General features: G+C 46.2%; 1 protein-coding gene across 1 annotated transcript in view; it reads right to left on the minus strand.

Annotated features, from left to right (window-relative positions):
- LOC125757195 (nose resistant to fluoxetine protein 6-like) overlaps nt 1-18,911 on the minus strand; it is a 252,488-nt gene that overhangs the window by 15,902 nt on the left and 217,675 nt on the right. Inside the window, exons 12-15 of the mRNA XM_049412547.1 lie at nt 14,270-15,085; nt 10,300-10,420; nt 9,298-9,484; nt 124-266 (exon numbers count right to left, since the gene is read on the minus strand). Of these exons, the coding sequence (XP_049268504.1) occupies nt 124-266; nt 9,298-9,484; nt 10,300-10,420; nt 14,270-15,085 (1,267 nt within the window). The remainder of the gene's footprint in view (nt 1-123; nt 267-9,297; nt 9,485-10,299; nt 10,421-14,269; nt 15,086-18,911) is intronic.

Consider the following 18,911-nt stretch of genomic DNA (forward strand, 5'->3'; position numbering starts at 1 on the left):
TATTACGTATTATTCAATTTGTTCTGAGCTGCTTATTCCATCCCATTTCCTAGCGATATTTACAGCTGGTTGGGCTCGTTATTTGATTTGTTGCGAAGGGTTCAGACAAGGAAAAATACTCACGATTTGGAAGTGGTGAATTTCTATGCGCTGTCGGATCGTCCAAGCCTTGTAAAATACGAAGTATGCGTGCACCAAATATATTGAATAGGACATCCTCCCTAGTGGAACCAAGGCATCCCAGGAGAGCAGTGAGTCGATCACGCCTGTAAAGCACATGACAAGTTACTCGTCGCTGAGGTAATTACCAAGCAATTGCCACACACATCCAAGCATGGGATTCACGCATAGCTGGTTTAGAGCCAAGGCAAGCATACAGAGAGTGACTTATTGCTTTGCATGTATTTCTTACGTGCGGCCAACTTACTCTGAAAATATCAGACGAAGGCACGATTATTAATTATCCACATAGACTGGGTATATATTTTGTGCCAGTAGCTGATGTACAATGGCAGAATAACCATCTAATCTCAAGAACAAGATTATGAGGGCATAGTGATGGTATGTACGTATGTACTTGTTATAGCCAGGGCTGGGCAAATATACTTTGAAATTACGTCGCGATACGATACAAGATAATAAGGCAAGAATTGTTTGAGATACAGATGCAAGATACTACTGCAGTGAATGTATGCGATACGATACTTTCCACTTGTATCTTAAGATATTTTGATAGATCGGCAAATGTGTTATTACAGATATATTTAATGTAGCAGCAAACACTTATGCACAAGAATGTTTGTATCAAAATTTCTTAACTGCAACAAGGTTTGTTTAATTTGAATATAATGTCTCTTAGTTTCTCAAAAGTTTTGTCTTACTTGCTCCAAGTAAGACTCAGAGTTTCATTCAAAAGCAACTTATCGGGGTTAATTTAGCTGCTTAAGATGACAGCTCTTTATACATTGAGCCGTCAGCAATTTTTGCTCGTCATCTTAATAGTAATTGATGGTAGTCGCTGCTCTGCTTGCTGACCCGCTAGCAGGTCAAGAACGCAAGCACTACAAGGACTTCAATAAGAAACCTCCTCACGATGGCGCAAGCACCGGTGTGATGTTTTACCTTGTCCGTAAACGTATTAGCGTTTACGCAATACCGGATCACCAGACGTGATATGTACAGCTGCAACAACGCTGGCAGCGACATATTTTGTGACGCATCGCGTGTACGTAGAGGACACAAAACTGCAATGACGTCTACTTATGTGCTGTCGTAAAGCGTTCGTTAGCGAGATTTTCGAGTTTCGTTAGTTTCGATTTCACCGTCGAATTTGGTTGAAATTCATTACGCCACAATAATTAATAAAGGCCGTTTTTTATATCTCAAAGCTGCTATGGGTTCTTCGCGTGAAGAAATTCGATTCTCCCATTGTCATAACCGCCTAACTCCAGTAATTAAAAAAAAATCTCCAGCAATTAAAACGTTAATTATTTAACTTTCTTAATTACTGTACAAAAAGATGCCTGTAACCATCTTAAGATACCTGCTGCTACAAAAACAGTAATTGTGAAGGGAGCGAGCAAATATCGCATTTTCCTGATTTTGAGGATTTTGGACACATTTCTTGAAACACCCGGTATATAGGTCAATCTCATCACGTGTAGGTTGAACTTAAATCCATGAGATCCTTCAAATTCCTGAAAGCACAAGACACGAACCAGCCCCATTCTAGCATTCTTTAGACTTCATAACGAAACACCGCAGCAGAGTAACTTTGGTAACCACACTATAGCGGCATCAGAATTTGCGCGATAGACGCCGCACGCCTTGCAGTAAGCGGCACAGGACAGTGTCGAAGAGCAAGTGTCATGACACTGACACAAGTGAACAGAAAGAAAATTGGAGGCGACTCCAATCCTTGACTTAAGTGTCTCGTAGTGCCACCTCGGCGTTCGTGTGGCCTGCTGTATTGCTTGGGTGAACCTCGTGTTTCGTCCCATTGCCGAAGCGAGTATCAGAGGCCGCGTGGGTGAGATCTGCTCCGCCGCAGCGATCCCACTCGCTCACAAGAAAACCACCGGCTCCTTCATTTAACTCATTCAATTAGGTTTCAGAATCGAGAAAACAAAAGATTGGCTGAACGTCCAAACGGCGCCACGACGCGGCTATTTGACTCTTCTCCACCAAGAGGGACGCGCAAATGAGTCGTTTTTTTTTTCGAAATGGGTCAAATCCACCCAAAGCGAATTTGAGAAAACGGCAAAAATTTTCTATGCAAACTAAATACAACGCTGTCAAAGCTATTCTATGATATGTTTTACATGTCGGCTAGGGGAAGTTTCTGGCCACAATCAATTAAAAAAAATGCAGCGGATTTCACCATTATTAGCATGATAACTTTGGATTTGGCTCATTTCGAATTGACACATGGAATTCAATGCGGTATTCTTGAAAAAACTTTATTGAAATTCGGGCAGTGGCACATTCTTGCTTCGTCGGCGTCGACATTGCTTCTGTTCACGATGTCGTCGACGTCTCGGGACCGATCTCTCGCCGATCTCTTCACTTACACCAGAATCCATGATAATCCAGCTCCGAAAGGGCAAAAAAAAAAAAAAAACTTGCACAAACACCCAGAAAACAGGCAGAGTAGTCAGGCTAGGAGGGAAATTACACGGAGGCTTCCACGTTCGCCGAATCACGTAATCTCCGAAGCGCTCTACTATCGGCATATTGGATTTGACTCATTTCGATCCATACAGCGCATGGATCTGGCTCAATTTCGTTTTGAAACGGGATCTGTGAGCACACGTAGCTGTTGGTATTTGACTCATTTCGTTCCGATCTCTCTTTTAGAGGAAAGTTGAGAGAATGTACTTGCCAATGGAGCAATATTTGAGCTAGTTTCGGTTTCTGGATTTAGCCCATTTCGAAAAAAAAAACGCCACAAATGTCGTCGCTAAGCCTCTCTGGAGAAAAACTCGGGCGGAAAGATAAAAGAATGTCCCTGTCTTTAGTTTATTTAGGTGTTATTGTTGAGGTGTTTTATTCAAGTGCATGTGGCAATGCTAACAATAAATTTTGTTTTCTAAGTTAAAAAGGTATACCAATATAGCCGCTTCTGGAAGTTCTAAAGAATTACTTTTCCAATGGAATCGCTTTCACTGATGGCGCCAATTGCTTAGGAAGGCTCATCGCCGAAGGGGTGCACCCCCCTCTCCCCGATCATGCCAATGAACGTTCCAACCGCTGTGCAGAGTCTACCGCGAAACGTCTACGACACAACCGCCATCAAGGCGAATATTGTAGGTGAACGTGGCGGTGTTTGCCCACCAGGCGCTCCTACAAGACCACATTCTACGCTTCGCAACATGTGTAGCATTTACTGCAACACTGGGCAGGTCAGATTCACTGCAACACTGCAATTCACTGCGACACATGGACAGGGATTGGGACCAAGCTTATGCGGATCGCCTTAAAGTCGGCTCCAATTCCAAACACAAATGTGTTGCTGGGAAGACATTTTTTTCAATGACAATATAAGCCGCAACAAATGAAAATGGCAAGCTGTCCCAGGAGACGAAAAAGCTCATTAAGAAACACCGGAGCATGTCAGCCTTAAAGGGACCGACAACCGCTCAGAACACGAATTGAGATAACCCCACTAACAGAAGGATTGTCTATTGTATTGTCTAAAAGGAACCCTGCTTTTCTCATTAAACGCGGATTTATATGTTTATTTCTTCACTCAAAATTGCTTTTGGGGGCCTCTGGCGGTGAAAACGTGATTGTGCACATGTACCTATAACGTGACCTCTTTACTGGTGTACGTTATTTATTGCCTCTGTACTAGCGTTGAAATACAGCATACTTTTTTATTACAATGCTTCTTGATGTAAAACGTGTAGATATGCATTCGTTTGCACTGAGCAGAACAGTGATGCCACCTTCGCTTGACATATGGCCCGATGCTCATGAGCGGCAGCATGAACCATTTCCTCCACGGCATGAACGTTGTTAACTGAGGGCCTAGCGGCACCTGCCGACGTGTTGGAAAAGTACAAAGAGCGCCTCGCGGTCTCCGAGATTACCTTCGGTGACGCGTTGCCGGAACTAATTGCGGAGGCCACGAGCGCCTAGATCGCGAGGCAGTGAAGAGATCTCACGTGACGAGGAGCGTTTAGAAAACTTATTCTACATACTTTTTATATTCAAAAACAGTCAAAAATGTCAATATGAAGGTGGTTAACCACAGTTTCACCCACTCCTGTGAAAGCAAAACCTTGAGCATAATGCGAAGAGGGCTTTCGGCGTCACTATCGCTTCACTGCGTTGCCGGAGGACCTCTACGTAGAGTTCAGGGGCTTTCCAGATCGAAAAATGCTGCTAATAAAATAACCACGCGCTTCTGGGATTAACCACTGCAGCTATAAACACTACGAAGAATGAGCCTTCTATTGCGCCGTAAAAAACTGGGTCGAGAAAAATCGGTTGTCGGTGCCTTTAAGCACAATAGTCAAAATAGAACTGGCACAGCTTTCGAAGCTAATCAATGGGCGTAAGGTAGCTGACATAAGAAAGTATAATATGGAGAGAATCGAACATGCTCTCAAGAACGGACAAAGCCTCAAAGCGGTGAAGGGAAAACTGAGCACAGGCAAAAAACCAGATGTATGCAGTAAGGGACCAGGAAGGCAACGTCACTACCAATGTGGACAGGATAGTTAAAGTAGCTGAGGAGTTCTACAGAGATCTGCACAGTAGCCGGAACAACCAGGACGATAATGTATGAAGCAATAGTAGCCCTGAGGAATCTGACATCCCACCATTAACGGCAGGGGAAGTAAAGAAACCTTGGAGAGAATGCAAAGAGGCAAAGCCGCTGATGAAGATCAGATAACATCAGATCTGTTGAAAGACGGTGGTGAAATTACAATAGAAAAACTGTCCACCCTGCACACGAAGTGTCTCTTGACGATAAGGGTACAAGAAACTTGAAAGAATGCTACGATCATCTTACTCCATAAGAAAGAGGACGTCAAGGTCTTGAAAAATTACAGGCTGATCATTTTGCTGTCCGTTGTCTGCAAGCTATTCACAAAGATAATACGAACTAGAATTAGGGCCACCTTATAATACAATCAACCAAAGGACCAAGCAGGATTTCGTAGACTACTCGACAATACAGCACATTCACACTATCAACCAAGTGCTAGAGAAATGCGCGGAATGTAATCAACCCCTATATGCAGGCTTCATAGATAAAGGTATTTCATTCGGTCGAGATATCAGCAGTCATGCAGGCACTGCGGAATCAGGGCATCGACAAACGACATAAAAAATAGTGGAAGAAATCTATAGTAGCTCCACAGCCACCATAGTCCTCCATAAAGAAAGCGACAGAATTGCAATAAAGAAGGGTGTAAGGCAGGGAGACACGAGCTACCCAGTGCTATTCACCGCCAGCTTAGAGGAGGTTTTCAGGGCCCTAGATTGGGAAAAGTTAGGGATACGAGCGAATGGAGAGTGCCTTAGTAACCTGCGATTCGATGATGTAATTGCATTGATGCACTCAGGGGACGAATTGCAACTGACGATTACACTATTGGACAGGGAACGCAGAATGGTACGTCTGAAAATAATATGCAGAAAACTAAAGCAATCTGCAACAGTCTCCGAAAAGAACAGCGCATTGCGATAGGTACCGATCCACTAGAAGTATTAAAGGAATATGTCTACTTAGGACAGGCAGTGACCGCGGAGCTGAACGATGTGACTGAAGTAGCTAGAATAAAAATGGGGTGGAGCGCCTTAGGCAGGCACTCTCAAATCATGAATGGTAGTTTACCACTATTCCTCAAGAGGAAGGTATATAACAACTTCATCTTACCGGTACTTGCCTACGGAGATCAAACCTCGAGGCTAACAAAGAGGGTTCAATTTAGATTGAGGACGACGCAACGAGCAATGGAAAGGAAAATGATTGGTGTAACCTTGACGGAGAAAAAGACAGCAGAGTGGGTCAGGGTACAAATAGGTGTTAAGGATATCTTAGTTGAAATCAAGAAGAAATGGGCATGGGCAGGGCATGTAGCGCGTAGGCAAGATAACCGCTGCTCATGAATGGTAACAGACTGGTTTCCAAGAGCCTGAGGGGGAGACAGATGAGATCAAGATGTTCGCAGGTATAACGTGGCCGCAGCAAGCACAGGGCCGGGTTGATCGTCGGAACATGGGAGAGGCCTTTGTCCTGTAGTGGGCGCCCTCAGGCTGATGATGATTATGATGATGATGATGATAATGATGATGATGACATGAAAATATGAAGGTCATATGTCCTTTTTTGTTATTTTATTAATGATCAGCTATTGCCGCGAGGGACGCCCGTATCCTGGCAAAGCGCGTGCAACGTGTATGACTAGCGCCACCACAGAGAGCCTCGGGAAACTAGCCACCTGTCCATGGGCTTGAAAAATTCAGTGACTACTAGCCACAGACATATACGCTGTAAAAAAACTCTGACCACTCGACCAGTGTTTTTCAAGTGCTTAGTGATGAAGATTTCAAGATCACGATGGAGAAAGTAATGAATTCATGCCTAGAGTACCTGTTCTTGGAAGAGTGTTCGATGGCGCACTAGAGTACTGAGCAAGAGTCAATGGAACTAGTCGCGAAACTTAGCGACATGATTTGCATTCACTCAGAGTTTTTTTCTGAGACGTACCGGAATATCATAGACTTTTCCAAGGCATTGTTATAGTGCTAGGTAAGAAAACCAACGACGAAACGGCTACCATTTGGAATTCGCCGACGTCAATAGACAGCTTTAGTTCAGCGAGCCTTCAGGAATAACGGCCTTAAGGGAACAGCGCGTTCCAAATACGCAGGCGCAATGCGAACGAACCATAGCGTTTAGCGTACGCACGATATTTCACATATTTATGTGCACCATTAGGAAAATTAAACCATCTCAGTCTTCCTTCTTGAACATACCTATGCCATGTTGACATATCGACTGTAACTGTATACAAGCCGCATATGTCTGGTGTCTAGATCAGACGTACGTAATAAACACTAAAGAAGAAATCCAATATTAAGCAACATGATTTGTCTGACCCTGCTACAACTACACCATCAGGAAAATTAGATGCTCTCTGAGTCTTCTATAGCGCACCGAGGACGAATTTCTCTGCTATGCCTATTTCTGAGCATAATGATTTGCCCATATACACGGAACACTACTTATTCCACAAACCCATTCGTTTTGTGTTTTACTTTTATTTTAATTATCCTTCGGTCTCTTCACGGTAGCACTAACCCCTTTTTTATTCATTTTCCCCACAGCCATATCAGAAATGAATGCGCCATCCCATATTATTGCTGCTGAACATGGTCTATCAAGGTTTCGACACTTGTCATGGACAGAATGTATGCGATAAATAGAGCACACATTTCCTTACCTAAATGGCGATCGATATTAGAACTTCCTGCACAAATTCCTTTTTGTCAATCAGGCTCTTCACCTCGCCATATACGAGTCAGCAATATTAATGCTCGGGTGCCGGTGGTCGCTGTTCGAACCACGTGTACTTTGTAGCTGCGCGCGCTCTCTCTCCGCACTTCAATGTAATACTCTAACAAGAGTCTTTAAGGGGAGAATTTCAAGAATAATAATAATACATATTGTTGTTGTTATATTCACACACGAGCCCTGTGGTGGTCTATTGGCTATGGTGCTCGACTGCTGACACGATGGTGGAGGGATCGAGTCCCGGCCGTTTTGCTGGAGGTGAAATGCTAGACGCCTGTATGCACGTTAAAGAATCCATTGTGGTTGAAATTTACGGAGCCCTCCACTATGGTGTCTCTCACAATCATATCGTGGTTTTGGGACGTAAAATTCCAATATTTATCACTCTTCGCGCGCAAAAATCTCTAGTAGGTGGCAACCTAGGATTGAAACGGATTGATACTTATTTCTGGAGAACGACTGCGATGAGTTGTCGCGAGTATTTGTGGAAACTATCCAAAGAAATGTCCGGAGAAGAGTACACAACATAGGCGTAGCTAAAGCTCCATTATACTTAAACTTCTACGATGAAACGAAACTCGGAAAGCGATCGCCAGGATCCTAGGCTCCAACAACGAACTAACACCTGAAATAACTCGACTACTTGTGGCCGGGTCTTTTCAAGGGTGCGTCGGTGAAGATCATAACCCAAAAAGCTTTCTCGCGAGAGTTGTAGCACCAGTTTAAATTTAGTAAACTAAAGCCAGGAAAGCAAGGACAATTCACACTATGTAAGAGTGCATTTTGTAAAAGTATTCTCACATTCTCAAGCATCAACTGGTGATCTTCAGCCCTGTCAAGGTAAAAAGAGAGACATTCGTGGTACTTTGATACCTCAAAGCCAGCCCAGCTGCATAACCAAGTTGTCGCACAATTCCAAGCAACTTTGTTTTCTGGCCTCGTTCGCAGGCAGCAGAAGTTCATGCAGCAAATTAAGCGCGACCGCGGTCGTCTAGTACTGACGCTTCTGACCTTGCACAACCTTTAGCGCTGCTGAAGCTCCTGCTTGAAGCCAGAAACAATTCTTATAGTTGCCACTAACTTGGTAATTTGAAGACTGTAATAATATTTTCCTCGAATTGTCGAATGTACGACATAGAAGTATAAACATATTTACACAACGAAAAATGCGTGTGAAGCTGTTAGATTTTAGCTGTGTTTGTTAACTGAGGTTGCACGGCCGGCTTCTTGGTGATCCATAGCATTCAAAGGTATAGCGCATCCAAGACGGGACAAGGCGAAAGGCAGCGCTAACTTTCACCAATGATTGTTGAAAGTTAGCGCTGTGTACGTGCGTTATGTGTCTTTCGCTTTGTCCCGTCTTGGATGCGCTATACGTTTGGATGCTTGGGTGTTTGTTAAACCGGATATGCAACGATATTCTGGTCCGGCCAACGTTCTGTGTATGGCACACTGAACACTTTTACATCTTGTGCTTCACGGAATATTTTATGGGGCCGTACGCTACAAGGCAAATAAAAAAAAAACTGATTTTTTCTCAAGCCGGATCTGTCTCTAGGACTACAGTGAAATGTGCGTTGTTTCAATGGTTTAAAACACTTGCTATCATCCGCCTAGATACGTATCGTCTACCATAATTTTGTAGCGACGGTGTAGTGATGATCTACTCCCCCTAGTCACTGCAGAGACTAAAGCTTGCACGAAGTTTTGGAGCAGGGGCTACATGTTCACTAATGTCAATTTGTTGCTTTTATCTTGCTGCATACCTCCTCTTCCCGTTAAGCAGGCGAAAACAATCCAGGCCAGCCCCAGCGCCCAGGCGATGCGGTGCGTGGTGGCATAGGCGAGTGTCACCTGCAGAGATGGCAAGTCTCCCAGGCCCCAGGGAGCAGCAGCAAAGAGCGATGCTCCGATGAACAACAGCGACAAAGCCCAGAGGACAGACTGCAGAAGCTGCAAGGAGGCGCAGCGCATTAGCGGCGGTGGGTCACCTATTCGTCGATCAGCAATTAACTAAATAGGAAATTGGCACTCGCCACTGGCTTTTTAAATGTTGTCCAGTGTCTCTAATCAGTGTGCCATGTAAACTAATGGAAGATATTATATACTGCCACACGGCCGATTTTTTTTGCACCAGTTCGTGCTTCAGTATTCGTCAGCAAGAAGGCGGCCAGCTGCCAGCGTTTCTCGCACCAGGTATTTAATGAATGGATGAAGGTGTTCTGTCAGATGACGGTATGGTTATGGAACCATGTGCGCCTGAAGCTACCAGCGAAGAAAAAATCGCTCTTGAAGAAGGATCTTTGATGAACCTTAGCAATCTGTTTCTCTGTTTAATAAAAATTAATAATAATTTGTGATGCTAAGACCGCGATATGGTTACGAGGCATGGCGTAGTGGAGGGCTCCGGAAGTTGACACCGTCTGGTGTTATGTGCACTGCCGGCGCACAGTACGCGGGCCGTTAGCATTTCGCCTCTATCGAAATAAGACCGCTGAGGTCAGGATCGAACCTGCGAAGTTTGGGTCAGCAGCCGAGCGTTCTAACCGCTACAACAATACGGCGGAAAATAGTAGAAATTCACTTGCGAGTGAAAGCGCTGTATTGTCCACTCTCCTTGTGCGCTTCAAACAAGGAAGTCATAATGGACCGTCTGCATGCTGAAAGTGGTAGCTTTCCGCCTGGTAGACCCCTAACAAACTTGTAAGAAAATACGAACATTCCAATTGACATCTTTAAAAAGACTATCGGCCTAGAGTATTTCTTACCACAGGGATCTTCGATTGTCGGTACCGCTCGTAGGCGAAGGCAGTCAGTGCACCGAGAAAGTATGGGCCGACATGTGCATGTGGCAGCAGGTACATCCAACGGTTCATCATGAGAGCAAACCTGCGTAGATTTTTTGTCAAACAACGTTACATGTATATGACAGCCAGCACAAATGCAGGCGACGGAAATAATCCGAAATAGGGGTGCTATCCAGGACGGCCCGAGCTTTAGGGAACCCGAGTGTGCTCAGAGCTCGCACTACGGCGGTCATGATAGGAAGACAGAGCGAAGCGCGCGATAGCAGCGTTGATGAAAAGGGCTGTGAGAACAAGCATGGCGTCAGAAGCGCATGTGTGGCATTAGCGGCGGTTTTCAAACGAACACCGCGTGCGAACGCGTCAGCGCCGCCACTCAGTTAAAGTTTCATCATTGCCGCGACGTCAATGCGATTGTCGCGCTATCTTCTAGCGCTATCTTCTTGCGCCTCCCACAGGCGTGTTCGTGGGCGTTTGTCCTCTTTCGGGCAAGTTCTTTCGTTCCACCGGCAGCATGAAAATCTCCACTCTCGAAGGCAACAAGGACGCACAGGCGGCACTTTCGTGCCGCTCGTTTCGCTTCTTTCGAATATTACCGATAAATAAATGAACAGTTTGCTGCTACTTGCATTACACGTCTGAAGATTTTTCTGCAGTAACGAAGTGGTAAAAACAATGTCTCCACAAACAAGTAAATAGTGACATAGGGGCGCTTGCTTCATGCCTGTGAGTGGTATGTCGTGAGCGCGGTGAAATTGAATGCGAGACATCGTATCCACTTGATGATATAACCTTTAGTTCTTCGTGCGTGTGTGCATAGTCTGTGCGATTAAGCTCATGGATGAATTGTGCCGCTCGTTGGCGTTGCGGCGTGAGCACTGCTCCTCGGCAAAAGCAAACGAGGTGGGCAGACCCTATCTTCACCGCGGGCGTCTGTCAATCAAAGCGATTGACGTGCGAACTCGGGTACAAACTTCTTAATTCTGAAAAGGCCCCAGTTCAAATCATGACACTCATAGTGCCGGTGTGCCTGTCAAGCATTTTTTACGGTGGACGCTAAGCAGCAGCTTACTTGCATATAAAATAATTTTGTCAGATTGCACTACTTGTGCAAGGCTGGAGCAGGGGCGGATCCAGCCACTCATTTTAGGGGGGGCGGTCGCCTGAAGAAAGCTATAGAGGGGGAGGGGGCTGACTTTTGTTTTTAGGAGTTCCTATTATTAAAAGAGCCCCATCACAGCTAAATAGATTAATTTGTGCTTAAAGTGGTTCCACTCATATGTCCTAATCAGTTTTCTCGTCTTAATAAATTGGAACAATTACTACAAATTACGGGCTACCACATTTCAGATATATGCCCATTTTGCTGCGCTAAGCCTCTGTTAGAAATCTGGTTGCGTGGCCGGTGCGAACATGGGTTGGTGTCTGGCCGGGCATTCCTTAGGATAAGTTGATGGAAGAAAGAAGACTATACAAGTATTTACGTTATTCAGATCACAAGGAAGAGGCACGGTGCTCTCCGGTGCACCAGCACTGGATTAAATGGGCACATTGAGGTCCACCCCATTTTCCCTCTCTTCACGCGGTCACCAGGATTTCACTAATCATGGAACCTTGGTAGGGTCATAATTATGATCACACAGCTTCACTTCAAAATTCAATGTCCCGTTGACCGCGCAGGACTTCAGAGGTTGAGGACCGCCATCTCTCACGATCCCTTCGGGGATTAGGAGACTCGTTGACCCCGCGTTGTCAGCACTTGTACGCGGATTATACGTTTGGACAAAAATCATTCGTATGGCGCCGAAGAGACGACAGAGGCGACACGGCAGGTACACGGTGCGCTGTTAGAGTCTTTTAGCAAGTTCCGGAAACACGGTAAGGAAATAGGGTACGGGATTATGGTAGCGCTCCTCCTCTCTCACTCGTCCGCTCCCAGTTCCAGTGACACACTAGTGCGACCCCCGAACGACAGGTGCATCGTTAAGAATGCATGGGCTGACAGGCAATAATGAGGCGTGACACCACACAGTAAACTTTGAAAAAGCTTTTGTGGTGTTGGGGTGCCTTTACCGCAATTAGCAGCGGCGAAAGCACAACGAGCGAGAAAGGAACAGCGGTACTGTAATACCATTGTTGCTCCCCTTCAACCCGCTCCAGGTCGTTTTCAGTCGGTCAAACCTTTCAAGGCGACAAGGCATGAGCGGGAGCGCTTAGAAGCCTTCTTGATAAAGAAACAAGGCGAGAAATGCGCGAGTGAACCGTCACTAGTTTTAACCGATAAATAAATAGCGTTTCTGACTGCCGGACCAGGGGAGGCACACATGTGAGTGTAGGGAGGTGGTTTCGGAGCTGCACATGTGCCGGTTGCAAATGAAACTATTTTATAAAGTGGTTCAAAATAACAGTTTTACGTCCAGTCACTTTCCATGTGGTTTCTCTTCTTTGTGCAGCTTTCCTTCCACTGGTGTGTACGTTTCAAAAGATGCAAGTGTATACTTAGACAAAGAAGCTTTACTGCAAATGCAATGTCAGGTCATGCACTATACTGCAGAAAAAATGACAAAAAAATATGTGCAGCGAGATCACCACAACGCCAGGTTGGTAGATTTGGGCACTTCTAGCGAAAAGTATGATGTGGTGAACACCAATCCAATTCTACAACACAAATTCTAACCTCCGCGGACCACGATTTCTGTTGGCGAAGCGATCAATAACTTTTTCACAGTCAACAGGGATGTCTCTGTGCGTATGTAGCAAGGCGAGGCCGGTCAGGCGTGTTTCACTCATTTGTGATCGCAGCCATGTCTTTAAGCGGCGTAGTGTAGAGAATGATCTTTCGGCGCTGGCGATGCTGACAGGAAGGGTGGCCAGTATTTGTAGAAGTGCCTTGATCGAAGGAAAGATGTCTACGTCGCACGTGCAGAGTGCTTCAATAGCAGTCGCAGGGATGTCAGCTCCTTCACGTTCACGCTTCCACTTTTCCCGCCATAGCCGCAGTTCTGCTGCAATGACACTCGCACTTATCGGTCCATGCCTTACGAGTGATCCATACCGCTGGGAGATCTGTGTCACTATTTTAGTTTCGTCTTCCGGTGATATGGTATTCAGCAGCTGGGACGGCATAAATAGGAAGAGCTCACAAACTCCAAAAGTATCTTCATTGAATCTCCATTTGAGGTCTGCCAACACATTATCCAGTAGTGGAATATATACTGACGTCCTGTAGAAGCTCTCTGGATCAAGCGCTGGAGTGTTAGACCTGTAGGACTGTCTCTTCGTGATGCGAGGGAGCCGCAGCTCTGTTTCAAGTTCATCCGCGAGCGCGACGGCTTGCTGGTAGAGAGGTGTAAACGCCTCTTCACTGTTTCGTCTTTGAGCATTTAGGACAGCTACAGTGTCTGTCAAAGTATTCTTTGCTGTGTGCACATCAACGCACTCCTTCTGGTAGAGACGACTCAATGGAAGCGTCTGCGCCAATAGGTCCGAGAGGCAAACTATCGCCATCACGAACTCACCATCGCCAACAGCGACGCGGAGTGTCCTTGCTTTTGCAGCGCTTTGAAGTTCTTTCCAGTTGGCGACGGCGTCAAGAGCTTTCGCCACGAGGACAAGGCAGTCTCGAAATTGGATGACACTGTCATGTCGCTCCACCCATCTCGTCTCACAAAGGCCTTTAAGCTGGTGGCCAAGTGTGTTCTTCAATACACTGTTTCGTTTCGGTGAGGCGGTGAAAAAGGAAATTACCTCTTTCATAATCCCCACCGCGTTCCTGACGGCTTGAACACGCGATGACTTTGATAGTGACAAGTTGAGTGCATGATTAAAACACGGAGAGTGAACTGCTTTTGTGGCACACCGCTTAATTTCTGACACGGCGCCACACAGCTCTGACACCATGACGCTGCAGCCATCTGTTGCTATGCCAACGCACCTCTCCAAGTCGAGTTGTAGGTCCTTCAGCATCTTCAAAACCCTCTCATCAAGTACTCTGCCTGTGAGGATGGGCTCAATTACGTTGGCATCGACAGCATGGCTGTCAGTGCGAGGGTCAACGAATTGGAAAAAGTCCTCTCGCACTACGTTCTCGTGTACATACCGCAGAACAAAACTTAGCTGCGATGTGTGCGATACATCGGTTGTTTCGTCGAACGTAATGCTGTAGACGCCCGACTCGTGCACCCACTGAATGAGTGTAGCAAGAACCTCATCTCCACAGCACTTGATTAATTCGTTTTGGGTTGTCTTGCTGATGTACGTGGCTCGGGATGATGTGCTGGCAAGGTGCTTCTGGAGTTCAGTGTCCCCACTTGATACTCGAAAGCGCAGGAGCTCGCGGAAATTGCCCTCATTCGAAGTCAATGAGGCCTCATTTGACCGTTCAAGAAGTCTTCCGTCGTCTCGGTGCCCACGGAATGGTATATTTTGGCGCCCTAGAAAGATGATAGACTTTATAATTGGGGCCAGGCGGTTTCGGTTGTCGTTCACTTGATGTAGACGCTGACTGCTGATTTGGTTGGCTACATCTTTTTCGGGAGCCTTAACACGTGCGAGAAACTCCTTCCCAGCCTGCATTGCTTCCTTATGGTACTTGCTTGCTTCATGTACAGGAAGATCACCATCCTTTCCCAGCAGTTTTGCAAAGGACGTGAGTGGCTTGGTGACCAGTTTTTGGAGGGGGACATTTTTCTGGTAACCTCCCATCGCACCTGTTACGAACAAAGCGCAGTACTTGCAGTACAGACCCCTGCTATAATCAGAGAGCACAAGCCACTTGAACTTGTTTAAATGCGACAGATTTACGTATCGCTTCTCATTTTTGCCGTTTTTCCGGTGAAGTGAGTATGGAAAACTGTAGTTATCCGGAGGGCACCAGTGCGTTTCCAACAAACGCCGTTTAGTGTACTCATCTACTTGCCCGCCGACGAACTTTCCTATGTCGCTCGAGAATTCCACGGAGATGCTCGGGGATGTCACGTCCAATCTTTCGCTTTGAAATTCGGTAGTTTGGTCGCATGGAGAAGCAGGGTGTGAACATTCGCCTTGCAAAGGTACCGATGTGCTACATGATGCCGGCTGGGGAAGAATACTAGTGTTAGTATATTTCTCGTCCAGTCGCAGCGTTGGGACAGTTGCTGATGAGGTGGTCTGTTCGGTGTCTTCGACTGCAACGTGTAAGGCTTTCTTAGGAGCAGGAGAGAAGAACTTGTCGATCTTTTGCGAACTTGCCCTCTTCATTCTCCAGAGAGAGCCTTGGGGTTGCAAACAGACAAAAAAAAATGTTATTGCCAAATGCTATCGGTGTACAGTCACAAGCCGCAATTTCGAGCTTCATGTTTTAAGATGCTTCATGTTTCAATATGCAGAATACAAAAAAAAAACAAGTAACATTTGCTGGCCTACGGATAGAACGAGAGCTCACGACTCACAGCCACATCCTAGAATCCGTACAAGAGTATATGAGCATCTAAATTACTAACAGGGAAGCCTACTCACGTAAAGACAATTCTCCGAGTAATAAATGAATATACAGAGGAGATTTCGCAAGCGCTGCTCCACTTGCTCATCTCCACGCGTACGTCGCATCGCTTTCACAAGTAAAACGACGACAGCAACGGCAAAGCAGAACGGTAGCAGCATCACAGACGTAAGCCTATTTTTACGTAAGCCTTGCAAAGGACTTTCTGCGGAATACCTTAAAAAATAGCTCCGCACTTTGTAACCGAAAGAATAAATCGCAATGTGTGTATCAACATTATATCGGGCTGAGCATGAGCAAGAGATGCTGAATATATGAGCGTGAAACATATCGCTTGTAATTTAGCAAAATTATTTCAGTCAGTGTGGCATTGCTTCAGTGCCTTTGAAACTTCCGAGCACAAAATCGTGGGCAGTGTTTATTTCATGCAAAAGAAAACAATTCATGTTCATATTATTTCACATGTCTAGGAAAACATACCTTGAAGTTTTTTAACATATAGAAAAAATATACTGAAGGAAGAAGTACTTAATTCAATCATAATGTTATAGTTGATTCTATAGGATATTGGTACATTCCTCGTAACTGCTTTAGAAGGGCTGCAGAAAGCTACACTATAGTCAGTTTGCGTATTTCTTGGCTGCTCTGAACAGGTTAATAACGACAAATTGCAGGATATACTTGGCTGAATACTGGTGTGACTGGTATCTCCAATATGCAGCTAGCAATGATAGGCACGTTTCAAGTCTTCTTGAACTCAGAAACAAAAGAATCAAGGGGTGATGATATCAAATCTAAAGTTCTAAACGCAAGCTATATATTTGTGCGTGACCTACGCTTACCTTGTGTCGCCGGGACGGGTCAAGTGGCAACCACAGTACCAGTCTCCAGATTCATACGACTCGAATAGCAACGCGCACGTCTAGACAATCGCAGGACGGTGGGACAGTCGCGAGCCGCCTGTGCCTTGTCAATGGTGGTGGTGGTAGTAGTGGTTTGAAGAGGAAAAGGCGCCTAATTTCTGCAACCCGGTTGGGAGCACGGCGCAGCGCCTGCTTGTCAATGCGCACCGCTGTTTCCCGCCAAATTTGAGAGCGGAACTCCTTGGCGTAAACAAAGGCGATGCAGCCCCACTTTCCTTTCACTCCTACACTGTAAGAAGCGCAGTGCAACGTCAAACCTACAGCATGACTGCAGTCAGAAAAACCTGCAGCTGCTGCGGAAGCTCTCCCATGCTTTTCGCCGAAAGAATAAAGAGCGAAAGGAGTGAAAGGTGAGACCATGCGTGAGGCTAGAATGTTTTAACAAGATACGGCAGTGACGGTAATACCCTAATATGCACCTGCAGCCTAATACCTGCAGGTGCACCGTTTCGAGAACCTTTTACCTTTGAGTTCTCAGAGGGACAACTTCGTGCCAAGCGACAAGCTGCACTGGGAATGCCAGAAATAACGTTAACGTGAAGAACACTGTTTCATCTCGTCGACGTCAACAATCCAGAGGTACCTACAGGCTTCGTTTCGTTGTCATAACCTTCGCTGGTTCAGATATGTCGGCGATGTGTGCAATACAGCGTCTTGCCTTACGCCGCGAACAGACTTTGTTAAAGGAGTACTGACACAAAATTTTGAAGGCAAGATAACTGTGAGATAGATTTGTGTGGACACATACGCATCACCTGTGGAATATTAATGGATAATATCGCCTAGAACATGTTTAAAATCGATTTTAAAGAGCGTGTCGCGCCACTGCACGCGAAACTCGCCTTTGGCTTTCGTGTAACCAACCAACCACCACCTGCTCCACAAGTTTGTGCTGGCTGTCACGATTCTTGCGAGCGCTCTCTCCTAGCAGACCTTTTCAACGGGAAGAGGGGGCACACTTGCACGGGAGTGCAAGTGTACCCCCCAACTATGTTTTAGGAAGTTGAAATGGCTCCAGCCACAGCTTGAAGAGAGCCCAACGTTTCGGGTTTGATTCGGTCCCTTTCTCGGGGGGTGACATGCGCTGGTAAAGGAAGCATAGCCTCGTCTTGTTCTTTCACCACGGCTCCGGCTTTCCTTTTCCCTCACGTTTCGGACGCCGTGAACGTGTACTGGGGGCATTGTTTCTAGCGAGCGGTTCACATTTGCAGGTGTGTGCTGAATGTGCCAAGACTCGAGCAAGAGTCTCCTTCGCAGATTCCTTTATGTTTCTAGAACAGGAGCGCCGTCAAAGTCGATTTTGTGGTCGTGCTTCTCAGAATGCTCTGCAAGAGCGCTGCGCTGCGCTTCCACATTCCTGACGTCGTTCTCGTGTTGGCGTATTCTCTGCGGGAAACACTTGCTCTCGCCTAGCTGGCTGGACACTCAGGACACGACACCTTGGTGATGGTCGGTCTTTCGGCCTCGGTAGCAAGCGGGTGAGCGTCGATTCCGGTTTGTGAATTACCGTGACCCCCGCTTTTCCGAAGACCCTGGAGAGCTGTTCACGGATGCACGGCACATAAGGAATGACGACGCGCTGGGCCGGCTTCTTCGATTCCATTGTAGCCGGTGGGGTGGCCAGGGAGGGAGGGGGGTCGCGTAGTGTGTCTCTCGCTGTCTCTCTGAGGTAGGGTGGCTGCCCTCTCGATACACATGATAACTATTTACATGATAACTATTCTGTGTTCACTCGGCGCTCTCTGAAACCGAAACGGCGACTGGGCGCTATAAAACCATCTACAAAACATTAACCGTCGCGCGCTCGAGGAAACGAGCTTTCCATATGTAATAAGTGAGTCGTAGAAAAAACAAGATCCAAGCTTTTTGTGTCAATGCACCTTTAAGCTGCCACCCCCTTTTGCTGAGGAAGCAAGGGGGTTGAGGAGATGAAATTCTTGGATAGAGAAGAAGAGAAAAGCACAGGATAGTAAGTGTCTCTCGTCGAGAAGGACATCTCAATCCTCCTGCTCAGGGGTGGGGGACTAAGGTAGCAGACAGAGGCTCAGCGTCGCTGAAAAAGGTAGTGAAAGAAGTTGGAGGACAGACGAGGGCACCGTCTCGAGTTCCCAGAACACAAACTGGCAGGCCAGGGCAACTCATTTGCCTATTAGAAAAACCGGCGGGTGTCCGGC

This window comes from Rhipicephalus sanguineus, chromosome 1 (genome assembly GCF_013339695.2).
Source record: "Rhipicephalus sanguineus isolate Rsan-2018 chromosome 1, BIME_Rsan_1.4, whole genome shotgun sequence".
Lineage (NCBI taxonomy): Eukaryota > Metazoa > Arthropoda > Arachnida > Ixodida > Ixodidae > Rhipicephalus > Rhipicephalus sanguineus.